This window comes from Triturus cristatus, chromosome 4_2, assembly GCF_964204655.1.
Source record: "Triturus cristatus chromosome 4_2, aTriCri1.1, whole genome shotgun sequence".
NCBI lineage: Eukaryota > Metazoa > Chordata > Amphibia > Caudata > Salamandridae > Triturus > Triturus cristatus.
Window position 1 is genome coordinate 543,985,278 of NC_140586.1, and position 15,547 is coordinate 544,000,824.

The 15,547-nt window shown below is 42.7% G+C and overlaps 1 protein-coding gene across 8 annotated transcripts in view; it reads right to left on the reverse strand.

The window, feature by feature from the left end:
* ZNF644 (zinc finger protein 644) overlaps positions 1-15,547 on the reverse strand; it is a 580,031-nt gene that overhangs the window by 1,128 nt on the left and 563,356 nt on the right. For all 8 annotated transcript variants that reach the window (XM_085602161.1, XM_085602154.1, XM_085602162.1 and 5 more), the window contains one exon: positions 12,388-12,484. In XM_085602161.1, the coding sequence (XP_085458287.1) occupies positions 12,388-12,484 (97 nt within the window). The remainder of the gene's footprint in view (positions 1-12,387; positions 12,485-15,547) is intronic.

A 15,547-nucleotide genomic window follows, 5' to 3' on the forward strand; every position in this document is an offset into this window, starting at 1 on the left:
ATAATCAATGTCATAATTTCTTTTATTAGTACCCGTGAGCTATTTAACAGATGTACACAGCTAAATGAAAAAAAATAACACTAAAAAAGCAAACAACTTAGACCCATGACAAATAAATTAAGAACTAATCACTGAAATAATGCAAGTTAATTTAAAGTGTGTCATTAGGAATTGCCTCAAACACACCACTATTATCTGTACCCACCCCAGGCAAACACAAATGCACACTCTAGCCTCATAATTCTAGGTGCGGTTATGCTCAAGCACTCTAAATAGCCAAAACATAAGCTAAAAACATTTCAACAATTATTTATTAGAAAGAATAATACAATCCCTATAATCCATTACAAAGGTTAGGCTCCAGTTGCAAGTCAAGTCAACATGTTGAAGAAGCCAGGTTGATATTATATGCCACAGATTAGTTTGGAAGGAAAGCCTATGTTGGTAGTAAAGAATGTAAGTTATATTTAGCATTCTGTTGAAATCTTTTAGCAACCTTTTTGAAACAGTATGTCAAGCACAAAGCATCGGAAAAGTGGTCAATTCATCGCTGGGACATGGTATCTATTTCAAGCATGTACATTATGAATCAATGCTTTTCCAAAATAGGAATTAATTCAAAATAGATTAAAGTGTACTAGATAAACCTTTGAAAATGTGGTGATCAGGTTTATGACTACATACACTAAAGAAAGAAGTAATTGTGGAATACAGCGGAAGTACTTTTGCAGAGGCCCCTTGTGGGGATTGAAGCATCCTGCATGTATGAAATTGTAAGACACCCACCACTGGTGGAAGGTACTAAGGAAGTATTCCTTCTGTACCTCACAAACAATTAAGGAGTTACACTGAACCCTTTGGTTCGTTTCTGAGAAACAGCAAAGGAGATATCACTTCCAAGCAAAGCTTCATTACGCATACAGATGAGACACGGATGAGGAAAAGGGGAAATCAGCTCATCTATTGAAATGCTAACGATTGTTACAAAAGTAAGTGGAAGAAATATACTATTTTAGCAAGAAAGTACTTACAATTCAGATGCTCTGGGGCAGCAGTCAAACATGTACGTCTTCTAGATATATAAAATGCGGCTTGACAGCTAAAGAAACATCAGCAGTCAGGATTTTCCTTGTTTTTTCGCCACTGAAATGCCTAAGTATGCATCCTGAAAGCTTACTGTTAACACCCAGTCCCCATTTGGTGAAACAAATCCGATGCGGAGCCGGCATTTGAAATATTGGATCGTTTCATTTCCTGGCCAGATCAAATTGTTGGTTACAATCTCTAACCACTCTTTGTGATGATCTGAAACACTGTGTCCTTCTGGAGTGGTGAAAGGAGGAGAGATAGTGAGGCAGTCACTGCCTTCAGAGTTGGTGCTTTCCTTGAGGAGGAAGAGTGCAGCACCTGTTCTTATCTTCTACCTCTGCTTTGAGTAATAATGGCAGTTACAGCACTTGAAGTGTGACCTGAAATAATTTTTTTTCTTTTGAGACTTAAAGCCTGAAGCATTTTATACCCTTCACGCCATGATCTGTATGGGAGGCCAAAAAGAACAGACTCCGTGAAAGGAAGATTGGTGACTTTACGATTTTGAATTAAGCTGTCAAAGGCAGAAATTGAAGGGGAAAAAAAACTAAACAAAAAGATGAGAAAACCTTAGGACTTCTAAGTTCCTCTCAGCATAAACAGGAAAAAAGAGCAATGCCTGTGAGGCAACTGCTAGTATAAGGTATACAGGGACATGGAAACTGCTGGCTCCTTAAAGGAAAAGTGCATGCTTCCAGCACATAGTAAGTCCAGCAATTTCTTTACTCCTTCATGTACTGTCTTCCATTTATGAGCTTGAGTCCTACCGTTGCTGCAGCACATCTTGGGTAATAAGATGCTACAATTTCTCCATATGTATTTTTCATGGAGAAAAAGAATTCGGAAAACAAATCGCCTTTTGAAGCTACGTAGGTTATCACCTCCAACAAATGCATAAGATATTTTGTTATAAGTAAAGATCCTATAATGCATAAATAATGTTTCAGAAGAATGATATTTTGAATAATGGACAGAACTCATGAGTAAAGATGGTTGCCAGTAAAATATATTATTACAAAAATAGTTGCTTTGAAAACCTCCATACAGAACGCACTATAACACTTTCAATAAAGGTCTGTATTTTGTTACCAAATGTACAATGATTTAATTGAAACAAGATGTTCTTGAATGCTTGACCATTTTAAAAAGCTTAAAGGCAATGGTTCTTACTGCAGTGGAGGATAAGCAAAGAGATACATTTCATTGTTTCAAGTTATTAAATACCGCCACACTATAGCAAACACAATATAAAAATGGCAGATAAAAAGTCTAACAAGAGGCTCAGTGAAGGGCTAGTTTCCATAAAGTGAAAGTGCGCCGATTATAAACAACTAGAACCAAAGCTAAACAATAAGATTCTTAGCCCCCCCCCTGCAATTAAAATCATTAATACTTAGTGATTTGATGGTGCCAGGGCCAAAAGTTTGAGTTTCTTTAAGAAATGTCATGCCCGGGATAGTTAGTTGTGGCTTCATACCACTCAGGAAAGCAAGAATAGCTGTGTTGCAGTCCCTTATACTGAGATTACAGAACGACGGTTTCAGCAAAAGCCTCTAAGGTTTTTTTAAAGCTGGACAGACACATATCATTTGTACTTAGGTTTCCTTCCGAAAGTTACATAGGAGACACTGCTGACCGAAAGTCCCAGTTAGTCTTCTGAATTTGTAGGCCTTTAAAGGGATGAGCCCGCATCTCAGTCTCATTAACTCTTTCTTGATTAATATTTTCATGTCGGAGGCTAGGTACGCAGCTCTCAATGGTTCTTGATATAGGGAGTCGTATGAATTAGCAGCAGCCTTCAAGCACAGTTCATGGATATCTGAGGTCCTCAATTGAATCTGTGACGATTTTAACAATAGTTTTGCTGAAAGCTTCGGTGGCAAATTGGGGAGTGGAACAGACAGCACCTCCAGGGCTTCCATTGCATCCCTCAAATAGCGTTCCCATGGTAGAGTTTTATGGAGGATACCTCAGTGGATCATTTCCTTTAATGACCCTGGGTCTGCCCTACTCAACTTTCCGTAGTATCCCAAAAATCGAGCTTTGATGTTAATACCCGTTTACAAAGCCTGGATTCCAGGCGGACCTGCGAGGACAGAGCAGCATTAGAAAGGTTAAAAAATTATCTGTAACACCTCAATTTGGCTTTGTCAAACCAATCAGAAATGTGGTTATTGGTATAAATGTTTCATACGCAAGAGTGGGTATAAATTTGGCAGTGATTACACTGCATACACCAGTAAGATCTAGCCCATTTAATGACAAAGCTAGCTTTTTAAAATTCATTATCACTGACAAGGCGGAGACTTTAAGGTGCTTTAAATGTGTAGAATGTGAGCCATGGGAGTTAAAATAGATGCCCAAGTATTTTAAGCTGGTCACTTGTTCGAGCACTACATTGTATATACCGAAGTTAAATTTCGCCGGCCGTTTATTTCTCAGGAAAATATTTTTGATCTGCTGTAATTGATTTCAAGGTTATTTTCTACACATTTGACTGCAAGGGCCACCAATGAACGCTGCAGTCCCACCGCTGTATGGTCGAAGAGTAAAGTGTCATCCGCGTACTGGAGACAATGAACGTGATGCCCAGCAAACTTTAGGAGGTGGGGACTGCATTTGCTGCCTCTAATGCTTTGTTAATGTCGGCCAGGTAGAGATTAAACAGCAATGGCGCCAGTATACAGCATTGTTTCACTCCGGTGGAGGTATGGATTTTATGGGTAGTGACTATCAGGTGTTACTTTTACCCATGTTTTAGTGTACAGCCTTATGATGGCACTCAAGAGGCCTTCAGGCATGCCACACGTCGATAACTTCTTCCATAGTCTCCCTCTGTCCACTCTATCGAAGGCAGTTTCAAAATCAATTGAGGCCACAGATAATGGTGGAGAGTTAATGGAATTCGCAGTTTTGATAAGCGCAGAAAATATCATCAGGTTATCTTCGGTTCCATAACAGCTCCTGATTGGAATATGGGCCTTGGTGGAGGACCACTCTTCCAGTTCATTATTTAAAAAATCTGCAAAGCATTTGCAGTGCACATCCAGTAGGGCAATGAGTTGGAAGTTGGCCGGGTTATCACATGGACCCTTTTAATGGATTAGGGTGAGTATGACGCCTTTCCAGCTGTCCGGGACTGTGTTTTCCATTAAGCAGTTCTGAAGAGTAGCTTGAAAAGATCGTCCTAAACTGCTACCCATCTTTGAAAATCCGTGTGGGGATGCCATTCGGGCCAGGGGCTCCCGCAGCTCTGAAAGAGGCTAAGGTGCACTTAATTAAATATGGTATCTGGCCCGCTGACGTACTTTGAGTTGAACCAGTGCCCTCCAGAAATTCTTCAAGAGAAATCTCAAGGCAGCCTAGTGTTATCAGGGTTGTATAGGTTATGGATGTGATGGTTCCACTGCTCGGCTGATACAGCTGGAAACCTCTTCCCATTGTTTTGGATTGATTTTATCCTGACGAGGGACCAACATTTTTTTTTGTTTTCATGTTTTTGTGGCTTAGTACAATTCCACCCATGCTTGTTTTTCTTTGGCAAGGGCAATTTCACAGGCTTTTTGTCTGTACATCTTCCGGGCCTTCCTGACCTCCATTAGCACACTTGCTGTGGCAGAACCTTTATGTACCAGACTCCAGAGTTTGTTTGGATCACGTTTCAGAGACCTCAGTACAGGATTATTGGTTTCATTTTTAGGGAGGGCTCTAACTGTTGTTCAGGGCTTGTTTGCCAATCTTACTAATAGTCTAGTCAGTAGAATTAGCCACCTCGAGGTAGAAGTTAATTTTGTTGATGCTTTACTTTGCAGCTCTTTTCACAATTCTGCCAAATTTCCCGGGGCCGGATTCACAGGCCATTTTATTCATTGTAGCCCGCAGGTGCCAGCTTCTTTACCAACTACTTGCAGTTGTGTCATTTCAAAGTCTCCCTGTGGATGGAGCATAGAAGGAAAGCGTGATCGCTAATTGGAGAGTGGCAGACTTCAAAGATGCTAATCCGAGTGAAATACTGAGAATAAACCGAGATATAATCAATCAGTGAAGCGGAAAAACTAGTTGTGTGAGTGTGGCTGGCTGGTTGATCCTTACTTCCACTTCCGTTTAAAATTCGTAGATCCAAGGCATTTAAGGCAGAAGTGAATTTCTGGCCAACTTTCTCTCCCTTTGGGAGGCTTGACACAATCGCTAGAATACTCCATATATTATCCTCTTCTTGCTGCCCAGGAGACATGTCGGTGGATGATGTTGCTGCAAGCCTGAGCAAAATGCAAGCCTCAGTAATCTGTACCATGATTGACCCCTTCATCTCAAGAGTTTTGTGGACCAGGATTGAGACACCTACCGAGGCAGGTCCCCCTGTGGCAGAGGGAGAGGCCAATGCGTTTTCAGCCAGGGCTTAAGCGCTAATCGCCAGATTTCTTGTAGGCAAATTATATCTTTGGAGCATATTTCTTTGAAAGCCAAGTTGTCCTTTAAGAGGGAGCTTAGGCCACGTACATTTCAAAAACACAAATGAAATGCTGACTTAGTTATTTGTTCGTTGGAGACTCCTATTCCCTGGAGTATTTCTTAAACTTCAATTGATATTCCACAATTCTGGAGGCAAGATTCAGAAAAGGCTACTTCAAAAGTAATATCCATTAACTGTGTACTTTTGTGAGCATTGAAATTAAACTTTTGAAAAGTATCTCTTGGCATTAAAGAAAGTGCCACCTTAATGAGGCTTTTTGTAGTCAGTTTATTTTATGTATGTATTGTCATCAGCATAAGCCATACAATAAGTATAAAAGGAAGGTAGGTGACAACCAACCACTCCCTACACATGAACAAAATTAATTCAGGTTATTTATCTGTGATAACAATGCTAATTCACACCATTACATAAATTATGAGACATTATAGTAAGAATTAAAAATAAGTCGTATCACTAGTTTCCACACTTTGGTAGAGACCACACAGACTTGGTATAGGAGGAAACAGTGCAAAGAAATTGCCAGTTCATTCATCCTAGAGTATTTCCAAGTGATTTAACACCATAGGACCTGAATATTGGCAGAAGCCTGCGTTGATGCACTTATTCAGCCGTTATGCAAAAAAGCGCTTTAATGTCACCTTTCCAACAATAGTACAGATACATTATTAATTTCCATCCGCAATTTTACCACACTTTACTAGATACACAATTCAGGAAATATCAAGTCCAGCTATAACTGAAATCTCACTTCGACCTTGTGTTCCAAATAGCTGGCTTTCAAACTGGCTATACTAATATTTGAAATGCTTTCCCCTAATATAAGGGACTAGTACCGTCCTTGACAACTACAATGGCATCAGAGCCAATTAGATCTGTATTGCTCCAGAGATGATCTAGTTGCAGATCAGCTGAGACATTTTGTAGTACGATAGCCAGTTATTGCCTTCTAAATCACTGTATTCCGACATCTCAAGTATAAATTTAAAATATGTGGCTGCAGAAGGATTCCTGCCTAAACATAACTAATACAGTATATGTCTTAAAGCCACTGTTACAGAAATGGTGGCAATACCTAGTTCCAAATATAATTATATTAATGGTGTAAAGGGGCCTTGTCTCAGCAGAGAACTCATGCATGTATTCTTCACCACTTGTAATTTGTTTAAATTACTGTACCCCTATAATTCTGCCCGAACAATTGCGGCAGTGACTGCTTTCTGCCAATATATCTGTAATATTGCGTTTACAGACTGGCTACCTGCCTTGTTCTTAAATTTGAGGACAGCTTTGGAGGAGTGAAATAGCACAGCACTCGAATTTGTAATATACTCCTATTTTAATTGCCTAAAGAGGCGAATGCCCAGGTCAAACTGAGTCGCACATTCTATTACCCCTTATTGTACACTGAATTGGCTTCTTAATCTGGGAGACCGTTTTAATAGCATAGCCTTCATTTTTATGGTATTTATGATCAAGCCCTTCTGTTTTCAGTAATTCATGAATCTTTCTAGTAGCCTATACATTGCGCTTTCAGTTCGAGCAAATAAGATTTCATTGTCTGCATAGAGAAGAACAAAGACTTTGGTGTTGTGTATTTTCAGGCCATCAAGGTCAACCTCTTTAAATAATCTACAACCCCAGACTGATTGGCCTCCTGTTTTTGACCCTGTTATATTGGGTTTAAGACTTTAGGCACTTTACCACTGCTATTCAATGCATATGCTCTCCAAGTAAATTGTACTTATGGATTGGTGTTTCCATGTTTGGCTTATTTGGTTTACTACTAAGTCCCTAGTACAGTGAACTGCGTGTTCCCAGGGCTTGTAAATCATTTGCTACTAGTGGGCCTGCAGCTCACACAGGTAGCTTTTCAAATGTGTCTCAGACCTGCCACTGCACTGTCTGCGCACAGTATTTAACTGCCATATCAACCTGGCAAGTGCACCCACTTACCAGGCCCTAACCTTCCCTTTTCTCACATGTAAGACACCCCTCAGGTAGGCCCAAGGTACCCCCGAGCAGGGTGCAGTGTATGTGAAAGAAAGGACATGTCCTTGTGTGTGTGACATGTCCTGATAGTGAATAGTACCAATTTCGTTTCTCCCTATTGCAAGGCTATCTGTCCCATAGACCAACATATAAGATGTTACAAAGCCACTCCCAAATATAACTTTCCATTGAGACAAGATAAAGGAGTAGAGTTTAGGCTCTCTGAACTCAGAATTTAATAACATCTTTTTAGGGAGATGATTTTTAAAAATTGTATGTTTGAAAATGCCACTTTTAGAAAGTAGGCTTTTTCTTGATTAACCATTCTGTGTGCCTCTGCTGGTTGTGTATTGGCTGTTTGGTTTTGGAGTGACCGGAACTGGGGATGAGCATTCTCTGTAGACAGTCACAAGTGAGGTATGTCCTGCCTTTCTTGGGTGACTCATAGTTGGGCTGAATAGGACTGGTATGCATTTTGAGTGGTAGGAGGAGTTTTCACTAGCACCTGAATAGGCAGTCTCCTCTGCACAATGCGGTCTCCACCGCCTGAAGTGAAGCTGGGCCAGAGAGGGTAGAACTGGTTTGGACTGGGCTCAGAGACCTTTGCCACAAAGGGAAAATGTGATATAAACATTGGGCTCTGACTCCAGGACTTTAGAACTCTTTTAGATCAAGGAACCTGCCAAGAAGAAGAGCTGGAGAAGCTGTGAGGAGGAACTACCACTTTGCTGTGTGCTTTGCTGTGATGGCCTTCAGTGGCTGCTTCTGTCTTGGGCAAAGAAAGGACTGGACTGAACTGAATATTCTGCAACTTGTTTGAGTTTCTCCAAGGGTTTCAGGTATAGCTTGCCCCCTGTTCAAGAAGTCTCAGGAACAGCAAAATCTTCAAGTTCATCTGCTACCAGCACTGGGAACTGTGCGTTGTGTGCGGCAACGGAAGAAAAAGCAACCTGACGTAGTCAACGACACCGCTGCTGGCTCCGTGTCCTGAAGGCACTGAAGAAGGCACTGCTGCACTCTGTACTGTAACTCTGATCTCACTGACGCTGCCTGACGCCACCACCGAGCTGCAGCTTGCACCGTGACCTATGGAAACCGCACTTTGCACCGCCTCGCTTCACACCGCCACCCTGGTTTTCCAGACGACGATGTCCCACGCCAACATCGATGTAGCTACTTGCACCGTGGTTTAAGGGCACCTCTCGTGAGTTATAGGACGCCCGCTCGTAAGTTATACGACGCACCGCCCCATCCCACACCGCAACTTTGGCCTACCGAAGCCATCGACTCAAGTTCATCAGCCGATGACAGAGCCTCAGCAACAACAACGACGCTACCTACACCATGACCTGCTAGCACCGCACCACTTTGCACCGCAGCCCTGGTCTCACCGACGAAACTGGACGACCTTCACCGAGCCACTGCTTGCACCACGACCGGATGGCACCGCAAGCCGCACTTTGCACCTTAGCCCCGATGCCCGCGCTCCGGACTTCAATCTGCAACTCGTGCGACTTCAAGGGAAATAAGAATGTCACTTAATGCTCCCCACCCTTTCCCTCACCTCTCACTCCTCTGGAGAACCCTCCTATGCTTCCCCATGGACTTTAGCACTTGTTAGTTGCGATTACGTCACGGGGCTTGGGATGCGGAGTCCTGTGTCATCAAGGATGACTTAGTGAAAGGGCTTGCGATGCGAAGACCCAAGTCGAGGATGTGTTGCGCAGCGGCGGTACCTGGAAGGCTGTGGGTGGTGATGCAAAGACTTCGCCAAAGACAAATCACACTGAAGTCCCATTCACAGTTTGATAAGACGATGTGTCGCACAGCGGCTCTGATGAGTTTCTGGTCGGCGATGTCGTTCTGCGGTTTCAATGGGTCGGTTCTGCTGGTACCAATTTGGGATGGTAGAGTTCCTTCAGGTCCACTTTCAAGGGTTCAGGATTGAGGTGGCACCACTTGGTAGGATAGGACTAAAAGCTGGCAGAGTCCAGGTGCTGGGTAGAAGGATGAAGAAGACTGTTGTGTCCCTGAGGCTTCTCATCAGGATGCTAGCCAATTAGCCTTTGGAGTCACTCTGGTGGCCCTGGGTTCAAGATGCAAGTTCAGTCCTTCACTCACGCAGGAGTGCAGCAAGTCAACACAGCAGGGCAGCAGAGTGACGGTCCTCACAGCAGCACAGCAGTCCATTTTGAGAATCTTCCACAGGTCCAGATCTGTACTCAAGAGTTGTGGTCTGAGGTCCCATATTTACATCTGGTGCCCACTTTGAAGCATGACAAGCTTCTAAAGGCTGTTACCCTTCCCACCACCCTAAGGTGCTTGGAATAGCCTGCCTCTCTGCCCTGGTCTCTGGTTGTCTGGGGTGACAACAAACTAGTGTCAAATCCTTTGTGAGAGTGCCCAGGCAGGGCCTTTGTGATGAGCAAGTGTCGTAGGTGACAGCTCCTCTCCTTCGTTAACTCAGAGGGCGAACGACCATCGTAACGCATGCGTCACATCGCATGCGTTTACGTCGCGTGCCGTTACAACGCACACGACGTTACGACGCGTGCGTTCACTACGCACGACGATACATCGCGGGAGCTTTTAGAACGCAGGCGCCGGGACACGGACAGGTAAGGACGTGTAGTGGAGGGGAGGGTTTTAGGGCTTAGGGTTAATAGTTGTATATGGTAGAGTTTTAGGCTTTAGGGTTAGGGCTTAGGGTTAAGAGTCATATATGGTAGAGTTATGGGCTTTAGGGTTAGGGTTAAGAATCGAATATGGGAGTGTTTTAGGCTTTAGGGTTAGGGCTTAGGGTTAAGAGTCGTATACGGTAGTGTTTTAGGCTTATGGTTTAGGGCTTAGGAGTCGTATATGGTACTGTTTTAGGCTTTAGGGTTAGGGCTTAGGGTTAATGTTAGTGTATGGTACTGTTTTGCCTTTACTGTTTACACCTTAGGGTGGAGGGAAGTGTCAGGGCATTGTACTGTGTTTGGGGGGGCCGTTAGGGAGAATTTTGCAGGGTGATAGAATGCGTGATCTTTTTGTGCGTTGTAAATGTCTTTTGCATGCATGTGAGAGCGGGTGCGATGTAATGGTTTGCGTGGTGAATGCATGCGATGTGACGGTGCGTGCGATGTGAGGAATGCGATGTAATGGTGTGCGTTCTGTTTGTATGCGTTGCATCGTCATTCATCCACTCAGAGTGGCCCCTCCTGCCAACACCTAGCTTCTCTTTGTCTCACTGTCCAGGAGCAATGCACAAAGACCAACTGCCAACTATACTATATATATCTGTGACCCAGGATACTGGCAGCAGCCAACAAATGGTTGGGACGAGAAAATACCAACTTTCTAAAAGTGGCATTTTCAGAATTGTAACTAAAAATACAAGTTTACCATTAAAGAGGGCTTTTTATTACACCACATGCGACCTGTCTACCTGCTCCTCATAGAAAGTTATTGCTCATTAAACGTAATAAGGTAACTTAATCTTATCCCACGGGAGAGGTAGGCCTTGCAGTAATGTAAAACGAATTTAGGTGTTTTTCACTCCCAGGACATGTAAAACTTAAAATTACATGTCCCACTTTTTAAAAACACCTCACCCTATCCAAGGCCTACCCTAGGGGTGACATAGGTATTTAAAAGGAAGGTTTGGGCCTAACAAAAGGTTTATTTTACCAGGTTGAAAAGGCAGATTAAAACGGCACACACAAGCAGCAATAGCAGGCCTGAGACAAACAGTTACTTAAGTGGGTGGCACAATAAGTGCTGCAGGCCAACTAGCAGAAATTCATTTATAGGCCTTGGATACATGCAGTAGCAGTTTACTAGGGACTTACAAGTAAATTAGATAAGCTAATTGTGTATAAGCCAATTCTATCATGTTTAGGGTAGAGAGCACTTCAGCACTGGTTCGCAGTGGTTAAGTGCAGAGTCCTAAGGCCAGCAAAAATAGGAGGGGTGAAGACAAATAGTTCAGGGATGACCCTGCAGAAGGGGCCAAGTCCAACAGCGATCAACTACATAAGTGGTATTTATATCATCAGTAGTGAGCTTCATTAACATTTACAGGGTAACTAGGAGATAGGCCCGTGTTTATGTTTTAAGTTCCCCTGCGGAGCGAAATCAGAGTTGAAATTTGCTCCACAGGCAAATTTCAGATTAAGCTTCTTATACTAGGAGTAGTGAGACAAGACAATTATTGCCAAATAACTTACTTACATGCTATAAAGCTAGGCGAGAAAATACCACAAAGGTAAGAATATGACTCAAAACCTCTTGCCCTCACAAGAATCCAATCCTGCTCGATCCTGGGGACACAATGTCTGTATTGAATTTCCATTATAAATATTAGCTCGACAACAAACCTCCATCAATCCACACACGTGGTTCAAGAGGACACCCAGAGTTCATCATGGGCTATGAACCAGTAGATGGGCTACCCATGCTGTAAGTGTAGACCACGAAGTAACGGAGCATCAATTGCAGTTAGCACACAATGTCCTGGGTATATACTGAGATATCTAAACGCTTACGAAATTTCACAGAAATCTTGTTCCCGTGCCCCCTCACCTAAACCCCCCTCCCAATCTCACCTTACTGGTTGAACAGGGTGGATGGCTGGTGCTCAGTATTAATGAAACTATAAAGCCGTCACATTTTTGCTGCCATTGAAATCCCATATGGTGCTCACCTCAAATACTATAGCAATAAGGGGCATGAGGGAACTAGGTCAAGTATAGTTTAATATACTGTAACTCCTTCATAGGGGGTACAACAATTACCAGGACTAAAAATGAAATGTACATTCAAAACAGTAATAATTGTTTTAACTACAGTACCTGCATCGCAGTATGTAAACTTCTTCTGCACCATGAGGTAATTGTAGCCCTTTTTTCTTGCTTCCAGATCTTGACTTCTTTTGTTTGCACTCTATGACTAAAATAACAAAACTTGATCAATTATTTAATCACACAGTAAACAGGGCAATAGGAAAGATAGAAAGGCAAAAATATTATATTACAACTTGTTTTCCTTTACATAATTAATGTTTGTTAGCTTTCTAATTCTAACAATACAGCTGAACAGAAGATATCAAAAGCAACTTCTGTGAAGTAATAAAATAGATTGACCAAGAAGAAATCTTACATTTTTGATGGGACATAAAGCAGATAACGTCTTACTTTACAAGAGATAAAAACTAAGCCTGGGGCTGGTGTGTAGCATGTAAATGCATATGTTTCTTGAGCCAATAGAGGTAGGGCTTTGGTCCAAATGTTCAGCATCCAGACGCAGTTGCAAAGTTGCATGATTAACTATACCAGGAAATGCTTGTGAGGTGACCTGTCAGAGGCAGAATTCTCAAGCATACAAAATATAGAGGTGGCAGAGAGAAAGAATTCCCTTCAAATACTGACTAGTCCTTTCAAATCTGAACACAGCTGCCTAACCTTCTTTCTGTACAAGTGTTTGAATATCAAATTAACCCTCATGACTATAAGAATTTAATCATCAGACCGTGTGCAGTTGGACCACTATTTCATGTTTACTTGGCCCCTATTCAGGATCATCAGCTATCCTGTTTGTGTTGTGCAACTGACATATAGATCATATTCAGGTTGGCTTGCAATGGTGGTTTGATGACTGGATGTCAGCAATCTCAATTCAGATAAAATAGAGGTTCTCATTTTGTTTGTCCCTTTGGACTCCTGAGTTAGCCTGCGGAACTCCGCCAATAACCCACTCCTGTACAGACTGATCAGAATCGGGGTTTTAAAGAAATATTCTCCTTTTTCGTCCCAAATTGAGAATGCTACGTCTATTTGTTTTCATCATTTAAAGATTTTGATAAAAATCTTGCCTTGCACCCCACAATCCGTTCATTTACTGTTTATTCACTCACTAATAACTCACGACCTGACAATGCAAATAGCATTTATTTTGGGCTTTCAACCTATCAAATACATCTCAATTGGTTCAACATTGAGCTACTTGATTACTATTCACCTTTAAATGACATGCTCCAATAGACAGTCAAATTCGTTGTCTCCACTGGCTCGCTATTGAAAAACGTATAATTTTTAAAAGCCTGTGCATTTGCTAAAAAGCATTACATGGCTACGGCCCCACTTTCATTAACGATCTGCTTAGAGCTTTGCTCTGGTATCCTAAAGTGAAGAAATCTTGGCAAGTGGCTGCTTACCTGGCGGCTTTATTTTGGAATGCTCTCCTAGTAGTTTACGGCAGTTCAAACTATTTCACTGCCCTTTACAAAGCTATTAAAACCTGGCTAATTACCAATTACTTATTAATTTCCCTATGGCCCTTCTTTATAGCACCAGGACACCTTCGGGTAAACAAATTAATACCTTAAATAAACAATACAATTCCAAAAAATTAAATATTTATCCTACACATAGTGTTAGAAAGACTTGTTTTTAAAACTATGTCAGTAACACAGATTCTATTACAGGACCGGAGGCTTCGGATTATGCTATCTCTCTCTTTACTGCAAAACACAGCAGCCAATAAAAACATTTAATTTAGTTATTACAAAACTAAATTGTCCATGATGCTTTGCATCAGTCACGCCTCCTTAGCCCTCCATAAGAACCTTGAGCATAGTCCCATCATCCTCTTTATTTGCTGCTCACAGCATGAGATAAGTGCCCATCTATGCTTCTGATCTACACTTTGTTAATTGAATGGAAATTTATTTGATTGACTAGATGTTATTAATATCACATGAGGTGTTTAATGATTGATTACTCTAACTATTCCTCGAGGTAAAAAACTTTGCTTACTGAGCTTAGGTGGTGAATAATTTCCACAAAGTGGTGCGCGAGACGCGGGCGGTGATGGAACTTTGACCCGGTGAGGCCAGCGCGTCTGGGGACTCATCCGCTGTTTACTGGTGGTAACGTGCGGGTAGCGCGAGTGTACCGGACCGCTTCGCGGTCGATTTGGCCGATATCCCGGCCGCGCATTAAGTGCCGAACTGCTCTGGGCTTCCCTCATCGCCCGAGCGTCACGTAGAGCCGGGTGATTCACGGCGGGCGTGTGTAGCACAAGCGATCCCATTGGGCTCCTTTTGGGCTCGCGTTGGGCTACACACACCGCGATCGTCTCCCTCGAGGATTTTCACCGTTATTGCGGTGAAGGATTGGTGGTGGACAGGACGCCTGGTAGGCTGTAACAATACTGGCCTTGGGGAGTGGCACACACTCCTAATAAACCTGATCTGGCTCCTACGCACTGGTGGGCTGCATAATTGTGGACTACAGCTCTGCTGAGGGGGCCTGGTACAATTTTATATTGGTCATCTGCCATAATAGTGTGCAAAGTGGGCTGCCCCCCCCCCTTACTCCTCATTATAAATAATATTTAACAGATTATATATCTGTATACCTCACCACAGTCTGGCAGCAGAAATGGATGACTGGGTAAGATATGAAGATGACCAGGAGGAGATTTATTATGAGGGACAGCAAGAGACTGTCCTGGAGGACAATATTGTAGAGGCTCTGGATGCGTCCGTCCAATCCTCGGTTAATAAGGCCATTGAGAGCACAGTACCCAACACTGTGCAACTAGCTCTAACTGCTGCACTTAAGCCTATCACTAAGCAGCTTGAAAGCTTTGCCAAAAGGCATGGGTTTACTAAGGACAAATCAAAGGGCGCGCCACCACCATCAGAAAAGAAAAAACAGTGGCCGCATGCCAGCGCCTTTAACGAACTACTTCCTGCGCCGACAGGAGAGCATGAATATTCGACTGGGGGCAAAGAGTAAACAGAAAATATATCCCGATACTGATACCACTAGCACCGATACCGATACTTCCACCTCGGACGAGGAACTTTCTCCTAAAAAGAAAGCGAACAAGGTGTCTTCGGTCGAAACAGAGAGCGTCCCTAATACACCCTTCACCTTCAATCCTAGTGATATTGTGCACCCCAGATCTGCGGACAGGTCCCCGGCACCGGAGGTCACTGAATATATT